At 50.9% G+C, this 17,121-nt stretch overlaps 7 protein-coding genes across 7 annotated transcripts; 3 read left to right on the top strand and 4 right to left on the bottom strand.

The window, feature by feature from the left end:
• Nucleotides 1-201: 201 nt before the first annotated feature.
• BDW74DRAFT_98712 (uncharacterized protein) lies at nucleotides 202-2,125 on the bottom strand. The gene has a single exon (XM_073734236.1). It carries the CDS (start codon nucleotides 1,825-1,827, stop codon nucleotides 328-330), a length of 1,500 nt encoding a protein of 499 aa, XP_073586963.1. The 5' UTR covers nucleotides 1,828-2,125; the 3' UTR covers nucleotides 202-327.
• A 299-nt stretch (nucleotides 2,126-2,424) lies between these two features.
• Nucleotides 2,425-5,612, bottom strand: BDW74DRAFT_166038 (involucrin repeat protein; the record flags this gene model as incomplete). Its single annotated transcript, XM_073726490.1, has 4 exons — nucleotides 2,425-2,535; nucleotides 2,591-3,799; nucleotides 3,995-5,410; nucleotides 5,448-5,612. 4 exons carry the CDS (start codon nucleotides 5,610-5,612, stop codon nucleotides 2,425-2,427), a joined length of 2,901 nt encoding a protein of 966 aa, XP_073586962.1.
• Nucleotides 5,613-6,214: 602 nt separating this feature from the next.
• Nucleotides 6,215-8,438, top strand: BDW74DRAFT_98705 (putative cell surface receptor/MFS transporter (FLVCR)). Its single transcript, XM_073734235.1, has 3 exons — nucleotides 6,215-6,650; nucleotides 6,709-6,821; nucleotides 6,879-8,438. The coding sequence occupies exons 1-3, from the start codon at nucleotides 6,525-6,527 to the stop codon at nucleotides 8,149-8,151; spliced, it is 1,512 nt and encodes a 503-aa protein (XP_073586961.1). The 5' UTR covers nucleotides 6,215-6,524; the 3' UTR covers nucleotides 8,152-8,438.
• On the bottom strand, nucleotides 8,435-9,614 carry BDW74DRAFT_147098 (cytochrome b-c1 complex subunit 6 family protein). The gene is made up of 3 exons (XM_073723483.1): nucleotides 9,192-9,614; nucleotides 8,880-9,002; nucleotides 8,435-8,804 (listed from the first exon to the last, which is right to left on the bottom strand). The coding sequence occupies exons 1-3, from the start codon at nucleotides 9,514-9,516 to the stop codon at nucleotides 8,740-8,742; spliced, it is 513 nt and encodes a 170-aa protein (XP_073586960.1). The 5' UTR covers nucleotides 9,517-9,614; the 3' UTR covers nucleotides 8,435-8,739.
• Nucleotides 9,615-9,746: 132 nt separating this feature from the next.
• On the bottom strand, nucleotides 9,747-11,070 carry BDW74DRAFT_98601 (uncharacterized protein). The gene is made up of 3 exons (XM_073734232.1): nucleotides 10,887-11,070; nucleotides 10,526-10,697; nucleotides 9,747-10,455 (listed from the first exon to the last, which is right to left on the bottom strand). The coding sequence occupies exons 1-3, from the start codon at nucleotides 10,895-10,897 to the stop codon at nucleotides 9,952-9,954; spliced, it is 687 nt and encodes a 228-aa protein (XP_073586959.1). The 5' UTR covers nucleotides 10,898-11,070; the 3' UTR covers nucleotides 9,747-9,951.
• A 956-nt stretch (nucleotides 11,071-12,026) lies between these two features.
• BDW74DRAFT_98615 (putative glycerol-3-phosphate acyltransferase Sct1) lies at nucleotides 12,027-14,775 on the top strand. The gene is made up of 4 exons (XM_073734233.1): nucleotides 12,027-12,516; nucleotides 12,572-13,169; nucleotides 13,223-13,491; nucleotides 13,550-14,775. Exons 1-4 carry the CDS (start codon nucleotides 12,346-12,348, stop codon nucleotides 14,765-14,767), a joined length of 2,256 nt encoding a protein of 751 aa, XP_073586958.1. The 5' UTR covers nucleotides 12,027-12,345; the 3' UTR covers nucleotides 14,768-14,775.
• A 668-nt stretch (nucleotides 14,776-15,443) lies between these two features.
• BDW74DRAFT_98656 (undecaprenyl diphosphate synthase family protein) lies at nucleotides 15,444-16,954 on the top strand. The gene is made up of 2 exons (XM_073734234.1): nucleotides 15,444-15,822; nucleotides 15,926-16,954. Exons 1-2 carry the CDS (start codon nucleotides 15,598-15,600, stop codon nucleotides 16,910-16,912), a joined length of 1,212 nt encoding a protein of 403 aa, XP_073586957.1. The 5' UTR covers nucleotides 15,444-15,597; the 3' UTR covers nucleotides 16,913-16,954.
• The last annotated feature ends 167 nt before the right edge of the window (nucleotides 16,955-17,121 follow it).

The following is a 17,121-nucleotide window of genomic DNA, read 5'->3' as shown; positions in this document are numbered from 1 at the left end:
GGTCCTACTCTACATTTCTCGTACTTGAGCGTTTTCCTTAGCCATGTTTTACTCTGGTTCTATACAGATTTCTAACTTCATATGAAAAGGATAGAACCTATTCATTGAGTATAGGGAAGCATTGTTCTCGTCCGATTGAAGATATTATAGCAATGAAACAACTAAAAAAACCAAGTCCTCGTCTAACGGTCCATAAGTACAAAGTCCCTCTTCGATCTCGCTCTAGCCAAATCACGTCCTTGGAAGTAAAAGTAGGTAAAGATGGGGCTGTCAGTATTTCCAATAGAAGAAAAAACCAGGTGCCTCGAACAACAAAAACTGCAAAGGTCATGAGTCAACTGGCCCTTCGGGCAAAACATTCGGCGGATGCTGCTGAGACTCGTTGGAGGTCTGGTCACGCGCAGTTACATATGTGTCCTGTGTAGTGGTGTTCATCGTCGTGTTTGGGTTTACGCCACCTGTTGGAATCAGATGCTCTGATTCTTCCGATCCATGGCAGCAGCAATATGTAGACTTTGCTCGCTTCTTAACAGATTTCCACCAATCTCGTGGATCACAGTCACCACCGTTTGTCTGAACTGTGTTCGCCTCTTGCGGATTGAGGGGTGCTGCGGAATGCGACTGAGTTGGTGCAAAGTATAACGACTCAGAAAGATTCGAGAAAACCCGCACGACAAGCCGCCATGTGGTTTCTGGCATTTGAGAAGCGCAGGTTTGGTACGACTCAACCCTCGTATTGGGAGGCCCTTGGTGTAGCAATCCCGGATTGAGCGTACCATTGGCTGGTGGAGCAGATTCAGGCGCTGTCGACCTGGGCATATTCTCCTCTAACCAGCGCAAAGTGGCTTCGTCTTCTGCAAACCTCCCACCTGAATCGCTCGAGGGAGAAGTACCGGGAGAGTCTGGCCGTTCAGTCACCGCGTTGTTTCCCTCTGCGAATGGTCCATCACATTGAGCGAGAGGTAGGTTCCCCTGGTGAAATGGATGATCATTTGGTCCCTTCAGAATATTTGTACCATGTCCACTCTGCCGCTGTGGGAAGCTTCCTAGAACAGCGGTGCCATCATCAGCATATACTCGAGTACGTCCCTGTCGATCAGCCGTGGAAGGAGCGGTGGTTGCAGGAGTTCGCTGGAAAAGTCGATGCAGCAATGACTCACTACGGTTCGGGACAGGATGATCAGCCCCGATACGGAAGTCATATGCTCGAGCTTCCTCGGTGCCAAATGTTGGAAGGCCGGGAGGTGTTGGCGCTCGAGTAGGCGGTGGGAATTCCGGAAAGGTAGGGCTTACGGGCGATTGAACACTCGCCGGCCATTTTGGCGGTGATGAGGCTGTGTCTGATGAGTTAACAGCATTGACGCTGGAATTATTGGCCGGAGAAGACCCGCTGCTTTCATGGAATTCCGATAGGTGGTCTGGCAATGACCATCCTTTCAGTTCATCACCCGCCGTTCGCAATTTGTCGGCCACTAAGTGCGCACGCGGGGGCCTGCTAATCTCGTCCTGATCGCATATAGGAGGATCAGGGGCCGAGCCTCCATATGCGCGGCCTTGTTCTCGCGAGATAGAGTGGAAGGTAGCGACATTAGCGGCCATTCTCGTATCCACGCGTTCAAGCGGGCTGTTGTCACTGCGGTTCCCGGGCGCTGTCACGCTGTCATCGTCGGAGGCTGCCCTTAGTGCATTGTATATTGAGCCGCCGTTGCTTGATTCCAAAAAGGTTGAGACCGATCGTGCGGGCGAATCACTCTTCGGGGGAAACAGTGTGGCAATGGGATATCGCTGGTCTTCTTCGATTGGATGGGTCTTCCCAGATGCAGCCATTCTATAATTAAGCAAAGATTGTCAATAGACGCATCGTGCGTCAATAGAGAGGTAAAGCAATATTTGGACGAGAGCAAGGAGCATGCGAGAAAGCTGAGGGTACTATCAGTTTTGGGGACAGGCGGCAGTATGGGGGGCCATCCACCTGCATCGCGCTTTCCCAACCCACCAGGTAAACAACGGCATCACAAAATTTCCCAACACAAAATCAGAATTCAAGAGAATATACAATTGAGGACTGATAGTCAGCCATAACAGATCGAATTCTATGATACATACTTCTCAAGCGTGATATGTGCAGACTCGGACAAGTGCAGAAACCGAGATGAGAGACCTCGTACCCAAGGGGGGAGGGTGATTAAGAAACAAACATTAATATGTACGAAGAATGGTAATATATTCACCATGACCATTATCGAAATCAAGAGAGCCCAAATTGACGTCGCTCCGTTATGCCATCAAACGTGGTCTGATGCTGAAAACGATCAGATTGCTGAGTCGACTTGAAGCGGCCGATGGGCTCCCGACGTGGCCCGAAAGGTAAGAGAGGAAGAGGAAGAGAAAGTTGAGAATGAATAAAAGAATGGAACGTGTTCATCATGACGCCGTTACAGTTTGGCTGAGGTTCGACTTGCCGCTCAGATTCGCTTGCTCCCGTTTAAGATGCCGTAATATGGCTTCCAGTTTTCTGCGCTCTTCCTGCTCAGCCTGTTCTTGGGTTAGCGTCGTTCTCGAATGTATATCGAAGGGGAGAATATCTTACTCTGAGTATCTTCATGTTCTCGGCACGGGTATCCCGCATCATCTTCTTGAACTCGTTCTTCAGCACCATTGTGGATGTTGTCTCGTAAGGCCCGTCTCGTCCCATAGAGGAAGCGCTGTTGTTGGAACCCATCCAGCTAATCCGCTCTTCATTGAGCTGAGTCTCCAGCTGCTCACATCGATCGCGGAGGTTATCAATCATACCCTCGAACCTCTCGCGCTCCTTCTCAAACTCGATGCTTGCTTTGGTCATAGCTTCGTAGTCATCCACAGTTTCACGCAGCTCTTTCTCAAGTGTTTCAACACGATTATGAACATCGCCACTCACAGGCTTTCCAGCCTTCAAGGATGCCAGCTCCTCGGCCATTTCGAAGTTTCGAGCCTTCAGTTCGTCGAGCTCCTGAAAAAGGGCAGGGTCGGCGGCGGCTTCAGCGGCCCGTTGCGCACGGGTCCCATAAGCACCGTCAAGTTCTGCTTTAACCATGGTGAGCTCAGTCTGGGCCCTTACGACGTCACCCTCCAGGTCGGTCAACTCTCTTTGCAAGCGGGACGCGTTCTCTTCTGCGTTGTTGCGCGCTTCGGTCGCTTCCTTGACTTGAGACTCTAGTTTTTCACGTATTTCATTCATCGATTCCTCCAGTCGTGATATCTCCGCATCAGCTTGAGCACGCATATCAGTTGCTTCCTTGACACGAATGTCTGCGTCGTGGCGAATCTGGTGGATTGTCTCTTCCAATTGCGCAACTTGTTGCTCCGCGCTTTCGCGCGACTCTGCGGAATTTTGTAGCTGGCCAACAACGCCTTGTAATCTAGCGACTTCGCTCTCCACGCGGATCCGAGCTTCGTGATGTTCATCTCTCTCGTGTTGAACTTCTTGAATAATATCTTGCAGGCGCGCAATCTCAACTTCAGCACGCTCATCAGCTTCATCGCGTGCATCCTTCTCTTGCTCAATCTTTTGGACAATAGCCTGAAGGCGTGCAATTTCGGCTCCCGCACGCTCATGGTCCTCGTGGTTTTCTGCTTTCTCGTGTTCAATCTTGTGGATGATATCTTGTAGGCGTACAACTTCAGATTCTGCACGTCCATGAGCTTCGTGATGTTCATCCTTATCCTGTTGGATTTGTTGAATCATAGCTTGGAGGCGTGTGATTTCGACTTCAGCGCGACCGTGGGCTTCATGATGTTCATCTTTTTCTTGTTGCATTGACTGAATCAAACTTTGGAGGCGAGTGACTTCGGCTTCTGCGCGCCCATGAGCTTCATGGTGTTCATCCTTCTCTTGTTGGATTTTCTGAATGACTGCCTGAAGACGTTCAGCTTCAGCTTCTGCGCGCCCAAGGGCTTCGTGATGTTTGTTCTTCTCTTGTTGGAGCTCCTGAATAACTGCTTGAAGGTGTCCGACTTCAGCTTCCGCGCGCCCGCGAGATTCGTGGTGTTCATCCTTCTCTTGCTGCATTTCTTGAATGAAGCTCTGAAGGCGAGCAATCTCGGCTTCCGCATGCCCATGCGCTTCACTCTTAGAGTCACCAAGATCTCTGGTGCTTTGCGTCTCCCGAGGCTCTGACAGCTCTCGTCGTACATTTTCCAGCTCCTTCAATGCCATATCATAATCCTCCTTGTGCTGTTCACCTTCACGCTCGGCAATTTCGAGTTCTTTGCGAAGGTGAGCAAGCTGTTCAATCAGATCGGCAATCTTGGCGTCCCTTTCTGCATCCGACTTAGAATTCAGCTCACGCTGTTGCTGGATCTGGGTTGTGAGAATACTCTTTTGCTCCAGTAGTTTCTCGACTCGACTTTCCAGGCCGGTGATTCCAACACTAAGGAACGTAAGATGTTCCGCAAGATCGCTGTCAGATGGGTCAGGAACCGGCGGCAATGTCTGAGCACGAGGTAAACCGGGATTCTCCATGATGCTGAGCAGCTGCTGGCCCATCTCTACTAATTGCTGTTCGCTAACACGGTCCAGACCCTGGTTGGGCATATCATCTTTAGGCTGAGAGCCAAGTGCATCGATTCCATTCTCGATATACCTCAGGTGAGCATCCACCATGGCTGACGGTTCAACCGCCTCGCCATTGCCAGGAGGCTGGGGTATTTGACCAAACTCGCTGTCTGGATCCGCCCGCAGTAACGTATCTCGTAGTCTGCTACTCAGCAACTCCAATTGCCTTTCCGTTTCGTGAATATTATCGTGCGCCAGACTGCCCGTAGGCGCCTCATTCGTCTCAGAATTCGTCCCATCCAGTGGGCCCAAGGTTTTATACAAACTCCGATCATCGAAATCGTCCACTGTGTTGCTGCTGGACAAGCTTTCAGGTGTATGCGGGATGCCGTTCTTCGTATTCTTCTTCAGGCCCTTGTGCGTCATTTGTAAAACACCGGCAGTATGTTCCAGCAAGCGCTTCTGTGTCTCTTGTACCTTGCGCTCTGAATACCAAATGTCCATTGACAGCTCCTCACATTTCCGATTACTGAGGGCAAGTTCCTCGTTCGTATTCTTGAAAGTCGGCTCGCTTCGACCTGACGCATCCATATCGTATCCCTCATTATGATGTAGTCGGCTTAGCGACATAGCGGCATCGCGAAGCTTTAATTCCAGGGCCAGTTTTCGTTTCGCCGCATTCGTACGGTTGGACAGAACTCGGAGCTCCTTTTTCAAGCCTTCCACCTCCTCGACCGACAGAATCTCATAGTTCATGCTGTCACCCATAGCTGTTTCGGTGAGTAGATACATGGCTACTGGGTCATTTGCGCTGAGCGGGACGGATCGGGGAGGGTGCGCCATCGGGTTTACCTGTAAGACGAACGCACAATTTAGCTGTTTTCTTAGCAATATATGTGGCAGAAGCACATACCGGACTGTATAGCGACTTCTCCGCATTATGGGGGCCGAGAGCTTCACGGTAGCCGTCCAGGAGAACCTTGGTTGGCGGCGGCTGAGGGGCGCTGTACGAAGCGGCCGAGAAATGCCTCGGGTCGCCATAAGACGACTGACTGGAGCGGAAATCGAGGCCGTTCATTGTAGAAAAGGAGGAGCAGTCGTGGAATCGTAGCAAGGAGCGTTGGAATGAAACCGGTCTAGCAGGCAATATACATTATTCTCAAAGCCTCCGGTCTACCGCCAGGGGAACGGGGGTTGACTCGTCCGATGGGGATACAGAGGAGGAGCGAATGAGCTGGTGAAATAAATTAAGGAAATGAATTATCGAAAGAAAAGAGGACAAGGCTCCAAAAGGTGCAAGACGATGAAAGAGAGACAATCGCAGAGTTGAGCAGAGCTGAAGGAATTGGGAGATAGATTGGCGCCAGTCACGAGAAAAGATCTGCAGTGTCCAAAGGCGGCTGGCCAAGCGTGTTCAGGAACAAAGAGAAGGATCAATCAGATTCTCTGCATTTCGCCCTTCTTCGAATACTCGAGACTCGGCCAATATTATGTACCTTGTTCATTGTATATACTGAGTATTACAAGGATAAGCATCGGCAACATGCATGGCCGAGGAATGGTGCTGGGTTGAGAATTCATCTGATAAGCGTAGTGCCCCTGACAATAATGACAACGAAGATCCCTGATCGTGGAGGCCAGTCCTTGCTGCGGAATATTCCTACATATTATTTATGGACTATTTAACTCTGATATACTTCAAGCTTCTCCATCCCCACAAGGCTAGGAAAATAAGCTGGGGAATTTAATGAGAGGGGGGTCCGGAGGAATGTCAATGCGGAGAATGACCATGAACTGTGACCAACATTTGATCGAACGTGAAACACAGCCAACCTCGGATCAGGACGAAATTAGTCTCAACGCGAGACAGACCCTAGTCTAGTTCTTATCGCCTGTCGGTTTCCAAAATGTGATATATTCCCTCGAAGCCCGTGGCTGGAACGGTTACATTCTATCCTGCGGACGCAACCCCCATACCCTCACGCTCACGATGGGTTTGGATGAGCACGAAAGCGCAGTTGAACTCCCATCATCAGGCCCTGCTTACAGGGTCTATAAGCGCCGGTTCTGGGGTTTAGCGCAGCTTGTCCTGCTGAATATCATTGTTAGTTGGGATGTACGTTGACCGCACGGGAGGGGATATATATATAGACAAGACTAATTAAACCCCGCAGTGGTTGACCTTCTCCGCCGTCTCAACTACAGCTGCGGAGTACTTCGATGTCTCGGAGAGCGCTGTTAACTGGCTGAGCACAGGATATCTGTTCGCCTTCTGTGTTGCGAGTCCGTAAGTGTCTTCTTGCTCTCGTTGATGTAGTTGCGCTAATCATGCGTATCCATCTAGCATTGTTATAGTCACTCTCAATAAAGGCGGCCCCAAGCCGGCCATCATCGTCACCTCGGCCCTTCTTCTAGTCGGGAACTGGATCCGGTATGCAGGGGCCAAGGCAAATGGGGGTATCTTCGGCGTCACGATGTTCGGCCAGATCCTAATCGGTCTGGCGCAACCGTTTTGCCTCAGTGCTCCAACCAGATATAGCGACCTCTGGTTTTCAGATTACGGACGGACCAGTGCGACTGCTGTAGCCACATTAGCTAACCCACTAGGCGCTGCGCTGGGTCAGTTAATCAACTCGTTTTGGGCGAGCGAGCCGCACGAAATCCCGAACATGGTTCTGTACATTGCAATCATGGTAAGCAGGCCTAGAATCGAGGAGGCGTACGAAATTGACCAGAGCCAACAGGCAACAGTCGCAGCTATTCCATCATTTTTCATCCCTGCCAATCCACCAACACCACCCAGCGCATCCTCCGCCGCAACAAAAACACCTCTCGTCCCAGCCCTAACACAGCTCCTCCAAACCCTCGAGTTCTGGCTCGTCCTCATCCCTTTCGGCATATATGTCGGCTTCTTCAACAGCGTCTCCTCCCTGCTCAACCAGATCCTGTCACCCTATAACTTCTCCGAAACAGAGGCCGGCATAGCGGGCGGCATCCTCATCATCGTCGGCCTTATATCCTCCGCAATCCTCTCACCTCTCACAGACCGCTACAAGCACTACCTCGGCACAATTCGCATCCTTGTCCCCATCGTCGCTATCTCATACATCGCTTTGATCTTCGCACCGTCCAGCGCGGCTGGCATTGGGCCATCGTACGCGATAATGGCCATTCTCGGCGCTTCATCCTTTGGCCTCCTTCCAGTGGTCCTCGAGTACCTCGTTGAGATCACGTATCCATTCTCACCCGAGATCGGAAGTACGATTTGCTGGACTGCAGGCCAGCTGCTCGGCGCTGTGTTTATTCTCATCCAGGATGCGCTCAAGGCCAGAAATGGCGCGGACCCGCCACAGAACATGCGCAATGCTCTTATCTTTTCTGCAGTTGTTGCTTGCGTGGCTGCGCCGTTCCCGATCTGTATTGGACTGTTCGGGCGTGATGTTAGAAGGCGACGTTTGGACTTCGACCGAGGTGTGAACATGGATGAAATGCAGACCGAGCGGGTTGGAAGTGTGCTTAGCGAGATTGGTATCGAGGTTGCTGGCGCAGGTCTAGGCAATGAATCCGGGAAGTCGAGTTTTGGTCTCGGGTTGAAAGTTCCCTGGGGGAATAACTGACACCACGCAATTTTAGTCCTTGATCTTTGCATCTTGACGTTTCGTTCTGTCTTTTGGGTAAGGTGATGATGTACGGCCTGTTCGTCTCCAGCCTGTTCGAGTTATATTGGGCGCTTTCCATCCCAAACATACTTGGTTGAATAAGAATGATGATTATTACATCGGCCAGCCAGTCTTATGTTAACCAATCAGAGAAACCGTAGGTATGCTGTCCGTGTCAGCAAGGACCAAGCCATTTAATGTGTCTGCAGCGCTCGGCTGAGTGGTGATCCGGCTGAGTAAGGCCATAAAGACATAAAGTCTAGAGAAAAGTAGCATTCATCTAAAACACAAGTTGATATAAAAACGGCGGAGACCAGCTATCGGTACATACACACAACACATTAAAGGACAAAGTTCGTATCGTCTTTCAATCCTCTATGCGCAAAAGTCGACAAGAAATGATACATATCCCAATCCCATGCGCAGTACGTGACTGCTGGCTTTTTTCTTCAATGTGCGTTCCGGATCATGTCGTTGGTTGACTTGGCGGGTCTCGTTAATCCGGTAGGTAAACCGAGAATCGGGATTCGTTTCAGCGTTGTCCCTTTATTTGAGGGCCTTCCAGAGCTTGGGGGCGGCGCACTGGGTGGCACAGTGGGCGAGGTGGAAGACTGGATAAGGGTAAAGTTAGTTGTTTGCACACAGGTAGGCTAGTATAATTCAAGTCCCGGGCCAATTGTACTTACACTCCTCAACGCAGTCCTCCTTGGGGCCCTTGTAGTCCTCATCCTCCTGCTGCGCGGTCACGCGCTCAACGCACTCATCGTAGTGGTGCTTGTAGGGAGCGCACTGAGCGGAGTTGGCACATTCTATAAAGTATATTGTCAGCATAATAACTCTTTCCGACTTTCATTGCTAAGGTGAAGCAGCCATCCTCTGCAATGGCTGGTAGAACGGGGGTTTCATATGCGTCACCATGGCGAGCCGTAACCCGAAACCCGGTAATTCGAGCAAGAGCGCAATTGTAAGAATCGACAAGATATTCAAGCAGAACTCACCCTCCTCAAGCTTGGGTTTGATGTCCTCAGGCTCCTCCTCCTCCTCTTCCTCTTCCTCTTCCTCCTCCTCCTCCTCTTCCTCCTCTTCCTCGGCCTCGGGCTCGGCCTCCTCACCCTTCTCCTCCTCCTCGGAGCTCTCCTCCGGGGTGTCCTCGGCAGCAGAGTCCTGGCTCTTCTCGGAGCTCTCCTCGGCGGGAGCGTCGTCCTTCTTCACCTCCTCGGGGGCGCTGGACTCATCCTCGGTGGTGTCGGCGGGAGCCTCAGCGTAGGCCTGGGGGAAGCCCCAGGAGGAGACGACTTCGGAGAAATAGTCGGCGAAACCCATCCTGAACCGTCTTGGGGGAGTCAATTGATGAGACTGGAATGTCTGGGGTGACGGGTCGGTGGGGGGTGGGCGAGGTTGATGAGGTTTTGGTGGTTTTCAGAAGCTTTGGTGTCCGTCTCCCGTCCAGGGAAAATCGGAACACCCCGGCCGCCGGAATGGCAATTATAACACACGTGATTGGTTGAAGGTCTGCCCGCTTGGAACAACGCAACAACAGACATCATAGTACGCCTTTTCTCTATAAATTGCTTGGATTGCTGTTATTTCTATCATAATGTACAGTTTGGGATGAATGATTATTGACAAAATCAGATACGCGCCCCATTCGCCGCTGAATGCGCTACAAAGACGAAGGTTGCGGCAGAACGAAAAACAAGGGATTATTCAGAACATTAGCAGACAAGACCAAACCCAGATGGTCTTCTGTTTCCCAACTTAGCTCGCCCGGCGCAATCTTGCTTCGAGTTCGTTGGCGACGCTCTGCTGCTGTACTTCTTCATAACCCGGGGGTGGCTCCTGAGGCTCGGGATTGGTCTCTGAAGTACTCTGGCGATGTACCGCTTGGTTACTATGATCGTTGCCAGTCGAGTAGGTCTGGGGACCCGAGTAAGCGGGGAGTTCTTCTAGATGGACGCCGGCCATGTTCACATCTCCAGCGCCTCGGCCACTTTCACGGGATATTTCGACCGCCTGTTGGAGTCGCTCTTTGACCCGCTCGAACTGGTTGTGGAAATCAAACGCGCCTCCTTCTTTGAAGGTCACTTTCAAATGTACCGCAACTAGGGACGGGGGAATTCCGCCGCCAGGTACTGGTTGAACAACAGCATTCCATGCATTAGGTCCAAAAAAAGGAGAAGAGACGTGAGAGTCATGTAGATTGAGAAGAGGGGCAGAAAACGATTCTAATGCATCTGACCGTTGATCAGGAATATAAATCACCTGCGAACTTGTTGTTAACAGTTATTCCGCAGCTGAGGGCAGACAGCAAACGCAAAGGAAAGAGAATTACCCGTTGGTTGGTAAGGTAGACTTGACCGGCACTGCTTTGTAGTGATAGGGTGTCTCTGCCAGTGTATGAAGGGGGTGGCTGTAAGGCGAAGCTTGTTCGAGGGGGACTGGTGTATAGCAATCGCTCGTTTGGCAGGTGAACAAAGCCTTTGCGCTCATCAAGCATCACCCAACTATTTCAAGGGTTAGAATATGCAGCTACTTAAGTATGGAGCCGTATCGCATGACAGGCAGGCCATCGCAGTGCTATGGGACAGCATGGTAGTGGTAGAGCCAAGCCAGATACGGCGACGCCGAATGCAATCAAGAGACGAGCAGTCCGGCTATGTTCTAGAGTAAGGAAGTGGGGCTCAACCACATACTTGATCGACATCTTTGGCAGATGATACCTGTGAGGGGGTACCTATGGCCAGGAATTGAGATGCTTCGGATGTATTGGATATCAGTAGTATGGAAGAGGCTAAGCGGGGAGAATGTTTATTGCGCTTTCAACGGGCTAATGAAGATGCGGTACGTAACGGTCTGGAACGGGGCCGGTTATTGGTCTGATTTCAAGGATTCGAGGCCTTGGACGCTTGGACTTGTTCCTGTTCTTGCAGCTCGAACACGTCCCTGAGAAAGAGGAGGGATGACACCTGGAGGATCCCTCGAGAGCTGTTAAAATCGGAAACCGTAATAATCTTCCCCGCGGCCGTCCGCCGCTTTAACTTACCCATACTACATACGTAATTAAACAGCTAATGAGCCTGAGGCAAGTAAACGTCTCTACTACCACTTTAAGACCCTGACATTCACTCTCTGCCCTGATCATGCCACTGATGCTATCTGTTATCCCTCTTTTACCCCCGGAAAGACCTACCTTATGCAGCAGCCAAGCGTCGCCTCCAACCTGGGTAGCATTGATGTTGGTTCTAGCCATGCGCCGAGTGCTCGAGCGACAACTGGATCTCTTCGAGGTCATCCGACAAACAGAGTGCCTTGATGTATAGGGGATCCTGCCAACAATTCCAGATCGGAAGAGGCATTGTCTGACTCGGAGAGAGCTTCCCGGTACAGTAGCATTGTTCCACTGCCCAGGCGTTGGGTAATTCTGGAAGACGAGGGTAGTCCAAATTCAATCTCGACATCATGAACACAGCGGCATGAAAAGGTTGATGGCCTTCTCCATGGTTCCATACTTCGTAGATCCTGCACACGGCATGTCAATGGAGTTGTGGCTGGTGGAGGTTTATTTGGTGGTAGTAGGATGTAGAGTATAAAAACACAGACGCGCAAGAACAGAGGAAGTAAGCATCAGTATCTTCTATTATAAAGAGTCGTTTCAGAAGAAAAGCAGTAATGGACTGTTGCAAGTTGGATTTGCCATGTATACGGTGCTGGCTGGTTATCTGCTAACTTATCTTGATTAGCGTGTATTGACGTTACCAGTGGTTACCCCACCAAAAAAATACCACTCCGGCGCAAAGACTCGATCAATCCCAACCAAGCACTGTCACGTCACATGCGCTACTACCCTCCAGGATCCGTTGAGGCCAACCTGCTTCTTTGTCCTCTGTCTACACGAGACCAAGCTCTCTAACGCCAGAGACAATCCTCAGATCCCCTCAACTTGTACCACGCAACTGTTTCCAGAGTACAGGGGCGGGATATGCGGTCACAGTTTCCTTTGTTCACGCGTGCTGCCTCCACAAACTGGAATTGAGTTCAATTCCCGCTGGCATATAGGGAGCCTCCTGCGTCTTCCTGACTTTTCTCTACATCTCCCCCCGGTTTATATACAGTCGCCGCCTCGGGAACAGTTAGGCTGTCCCATTTGACGTCATGGCGAAGAAGCCATACATTCCGCCCTTAATCGGGTGGTTATACGACCTTGTGCTATGGACATTCTCTGTCCTTGTTGACCTCTTTTTCCGAGAGGTCCACCCGCGTGGCTCATGGAAGATTCCTCGAAGAGGACCGATGATTATCGTGGCTGCCCCTCATGCCAACCAGGTACCAAATTATGTTCTTGCTCGTATGCATGGTTACTTACGATGTTGCTTTGTAGTTTGTCGACTCCCTGATTCTTATGCGCGTACTGCGCAGTGAGGCGCATCGTCGGATCTCGTTCCTTATCGCAGAGAAATCGTTCCGCCGCAAGTTTATCGGCCTTTTGGCGAGGGGCATAGGAACCGTGCCTGTAGCTAGAGCAATGGACATGCTGAAGCCCGGCCAAGGTACCGTGTACCTACCAGATCCTGTCAATCAGCCTACTCTATTGCGCGGTGTGGGAACGAACTTTGAAGGACCCGGCTTTGAGAAAGACGGCACAATCGCGCTACCAACTATTAATGGGACATCGCACAGTGGAAGCATCGCCGAGATTCGCGGTCCAGAGGAATTGATACTCAAGAAACCGTTCACCCACAAGGATGCGCTGTTCCAGTTGACAGGCCGCAAGGATATTACCGATGATGGACAGTTCACTGGTGACGTTTCAGACATCGACCGCGCCGACTTCAAGGGCTCCAAGTTCAAGGCGGCACCTCATGTGGACCAGAGTGCAGTATATGAAGCTGTGTTTGGACGTCTGCTTGCCGGTGGCTGCATCGGTATTTTCCCAGAGGGAGGCAGCCACGATCGCCCGGATCTATTGCCATTGAAACGTAAAATCTGCTACTCCTATTCAAATGACAAGGATAACTGACTCCAACTTTAGCTGGTGTGGCTCTCATGGCCCTTGGTACATTGGCGGAGAACCCGGACTGCGGCTTGAAGATTGTGCCCTGTGGAATGAACTACTTTCATGCTCATAAGTTCCGCTCCAGGGCGGTGATTGAGTTCGGTAACCCGGTGGAGGTTCCCAGGGAACTGGTAGAGAAGTATAAAAACGGTGACAGAAGAGGTGCCGTTGGGCCGCTGTTGGATATGATATACCAGAGTCTCGTGGCGGTGACTGTTACTAGCCCTGATTATGAGACACTGATGGTTCGTTCAGCGCTTATCGCCAATGGACTGAAAAATCTGGCTAATGTGGAAATTCCAGGTTATTCAAGCTGCACGTCGTTTGTACAACATCAAGGGAAAGAAGCTCCCACTCCCCATGGTTGTTGAACTCAACCGTCGCCTCGTCAAAGGCTACTCGCATTTCAAAGACGACCAGAGGATTGTGGATTTGAAGAAATCGATCGCCGATTATAATAAACAACTGCGACTCCTAGGGATCCGTGATCATCAGGTTGAATATGCAAAGTTCTCATTCGTCAAAGTTATTGCAACGCTGATTTATCGCCTGGGTAAATTAGTCCTTCTCACCATTGGGACGTTACCTGGTCTCCTTCTCTTCACCCCCGTTTTCATCACGACAAAGGTAATCTCGAACAAGAAATCGAAAGAAGCTCTTGCTGCTTCGACGGTCAAGCTTCAAGGCCGCGATGTAATGGCAACTTGGAAGCTCCTTGTCGCTCTTGCATTTGCACCCACGCTTTACGCCTTTTATACCACCGCCTTTACCTATTGGGCCTATCGTAATCGCATTAATGGATACGTCCCCGACTCCGTGCCCTTATGGTCATTTATACCGATTGGCATGGTCTTGTTCCCAACAATCACATTTGCTGCACTGCGCATTGGCGAAATCGGCATGGATATTATCAAGTCCCTGCGTCCGTTGATGCTGTCACTCAACCCCTCATCGGCAAACACCTTGGTCAAACTGCGTTTGCGACGCGCTGCGCTCGCAAAGCAGGTCACAGACACTATCAATACGCTTGGTCCTGAACTGTTCCCTGATTTCGATGCTGCGAGGATTGTGACAGATCCTTTCCGCGAGCTCAACCGGCAATCTGCGAACCTTGAAAATGAACAACAACCACCAAGCGTTGAGATAAGACGGGCCAGCACTGAGGATTTTGACGAAGGTTCAGCTTCGCAGGAGCCGCTTCCTCGAAACGAGTCCTTCCATAACCTAGCGAACTTTGGCTTTTTTTCGACGCGGCCCTCCAGCCGCAATCGCAATCGCAGCCGCAGCAACAGCCGTAGCAGTTCATTTGGAGGGTTGCCAGGCACGTCGGGCCAGCAGCTCAAGCCTCTGAGCCAGGTAATCGCCAAGGACGGATTAGACGCGGTGAGTTTCAAGATTCGTGATGCTATGCGCGAACGGGGAGAGCAACGGCGTCGGCGAAGTGAAGACAACAGCAGCTGGGACATGGCCAGCTCTGGACCGGGAACACCGCACAGTGAGGACAACCGGAAGGATATTTAACAAGATCGCTGCGTGCTATGAACCAGACCCTTGCAGGGCCACCCTGCCTGTAATGACAGCGGCGGAGTTGGGCGTTTTCATCTCTTCCTGTACTTTCCCATATGTATCTAGTACGAACTTCCGTAGCAAATGAGGCGGTCGTGTGGCTGATTTTTCCCAACGTTTGCGCGTACAATTAGTACGCATGACTGGATACAAGACTTCATCGTTATCAAATTTCCCCGCATCGTTCTGTTGGGAACTTGATGAGGAGGAAAGCCTCGGACCGCTGGGGAGGGCTTGCATTCGGAGGCAAAGCCGGGCTTACACGTGGGCCAGACGGACTCTCGACCCACAACCGTTTGCTCTGGAACGACCGACGCAATTATGAATGAGATCAGTTCGATCTTTCCATTCCACTCATATAACGGTCCATTCTCCAGCTGTTGAGGCAAGTCATCAGCTCGAGACGGCCACTGTCTACTTTCTTTCTTTCTCTCCTTCAGGTATGCATCACCGCCTCCCGCGCGTTCCTCCTTTCGCATCGGATCGACAAGAGAACAGGACGGAGGAAAACAGTGTAGCCTGCTGGCCACTGACTACGCCCTGTCGACCTCAATTAAACCCCTGCTGACGTCCTCTGGCCACTTGTTTCAGTTGCATTATACCCTCGAGCTTAGATCTTGTCCTTCGTCGGCGTGGCATCTTTTTAATCTCGCATCGTCCGCCTCATTTTCTATCGCACACGACTGTCGCTTCGATCATTCTACCATTCCTAGACGTCCCGTTACGACATCAAGTACCGAAGATTCTGTTTTATTATTAACGCTGTCCTACGAGCAACATTCGACATGGCTACGTCAATGCACCTCTCGAAACTCCGGAATTGGTTCCTTGCATCGCCCCCCATCGAGTATGCGATCTCCAAGCTTCGGGACCTTCTGGTTGGAGCAATCAAGCAGGGGCCAGTTCCACAACATATCGCTTTCATCATGGATGGGAATCGGAGGTTTGCCCGAACTCACGGGATCGAAACGGTGGAGGGACATAACTTGGGCTTTGAGGCACTGGCACGGGTGAGTCTTATGATTTTGTCTGGACACGGAATGTCTTTGTTAAATCACTCTCTTCATGCACTTGCGAATCGCTGTGTTAGGCTAATTCTTTCATGCGGTGTAGATTCTTGAGGTGTGCTACCGGAGCGGGGTACAAGTCGTAACGATATACGCGTTCAGCATTGAGAATTTCAAGCGGTCCAAGTTCGAGGTGGATGCTTTGATGGAGATGGCTAGAGTCAAACTATCGCAAATGGCTCAGCACGGAGAGATTTTAGATCGCTACGGTGCGAAAGTACGGGTACTCGGCCGCTTGGACCTGCTCCGCCCCGACGTGCTTGCTGCAGTTGATCGTGCAGTCGACATGACGAAGAATAATGGTGACCGTGTTCTGAACATATGCTTTCCCTACACATCGCGTGACGAAATTACTAGCGCCATTCGTGACACCGTGTCCGAGTACAGCAAGCCACTCCGGTCAACCCACTCTTCATCGTCTCTTTCGCGGACGCCGTTTTCCGAAGACCATATTACACAAAACATCAGATCCCGAACAACGAACGGGAAGTCGGAAGACTCAAGCAACGAGTCCGATTCTGTATCAGAATCATCCACACTCGGCGAAGATGATGCTCAAAAGCCCACCGATCAGAACCAAGTCTACCAGTCTGAATCCGCTCTTTCATCTGCTGCCACACTGCACCTCCCGGATCAGCTTACGAAGGGTCAGACAACAGAATCCACTGGTTCGGAGCCCCCGGTGTTCAAATCCCCGGAAACAATCACGCGTCAAACTTTGGCAGACCATTTACTCACCCGTGACAACCCGCCTCTTGATTTGTTGATCCGCACATCAGGGGTGGAACGTCTTAGCGACTTCATGCTCTGGCAATGCCATGAGAACACGGAAATCGCCTTTTTAGACATTTTATGGCCCGAGTTCGATTTGTGGCAGTTCCTGCCCGTGTTGCTAAGATGGCAACGGAGGGTCTCGAAAGCAAGACAGAACCCGGACGCCGAAGGCAACTTTGACGGTGAGTTACAGGATTCCTCGGACGACAGCAGGGAAGAGCTCGTGGTTAGTTCTGGCGCAAAGCCGAAAAGCTTATAATTTGATCTTTGATACACTTGTTGTGCTATAGTATATCAATTGGGTATACCATTAGAAGGCTGGGAGTTACGGCTTTCGTTTCGTTCATTTTACCCCATTGCCTCCTTGGGGTTGTTGAATAGCAGATAGAGTTCCTGTTGATCGTGTACATGACTCGCATACCGACTGCAGTGGGAGCGCGGCTTGTAAATGGCTATAACACAATAGAC

Source organism: Aspergillus multicolor, assembly GCF_047715735.1.
Source record: "Aspergillus multicolor strain CBS 133.54 unplaced genomic scaffold BDW74scaffold_4, whole genome shotgun sequence".
Classification (NCBI taxonomy): domain Eukaryota; kingdom Fungi; phylum Ascomycota; class Eurotiomycetes; order Eurotiales; family Aspergillaceae; genus Aspergillus; species Aspergillus multicolor.
This window is presented reverse-complemented; position numbering and strand designations above follow the sequence as displayed.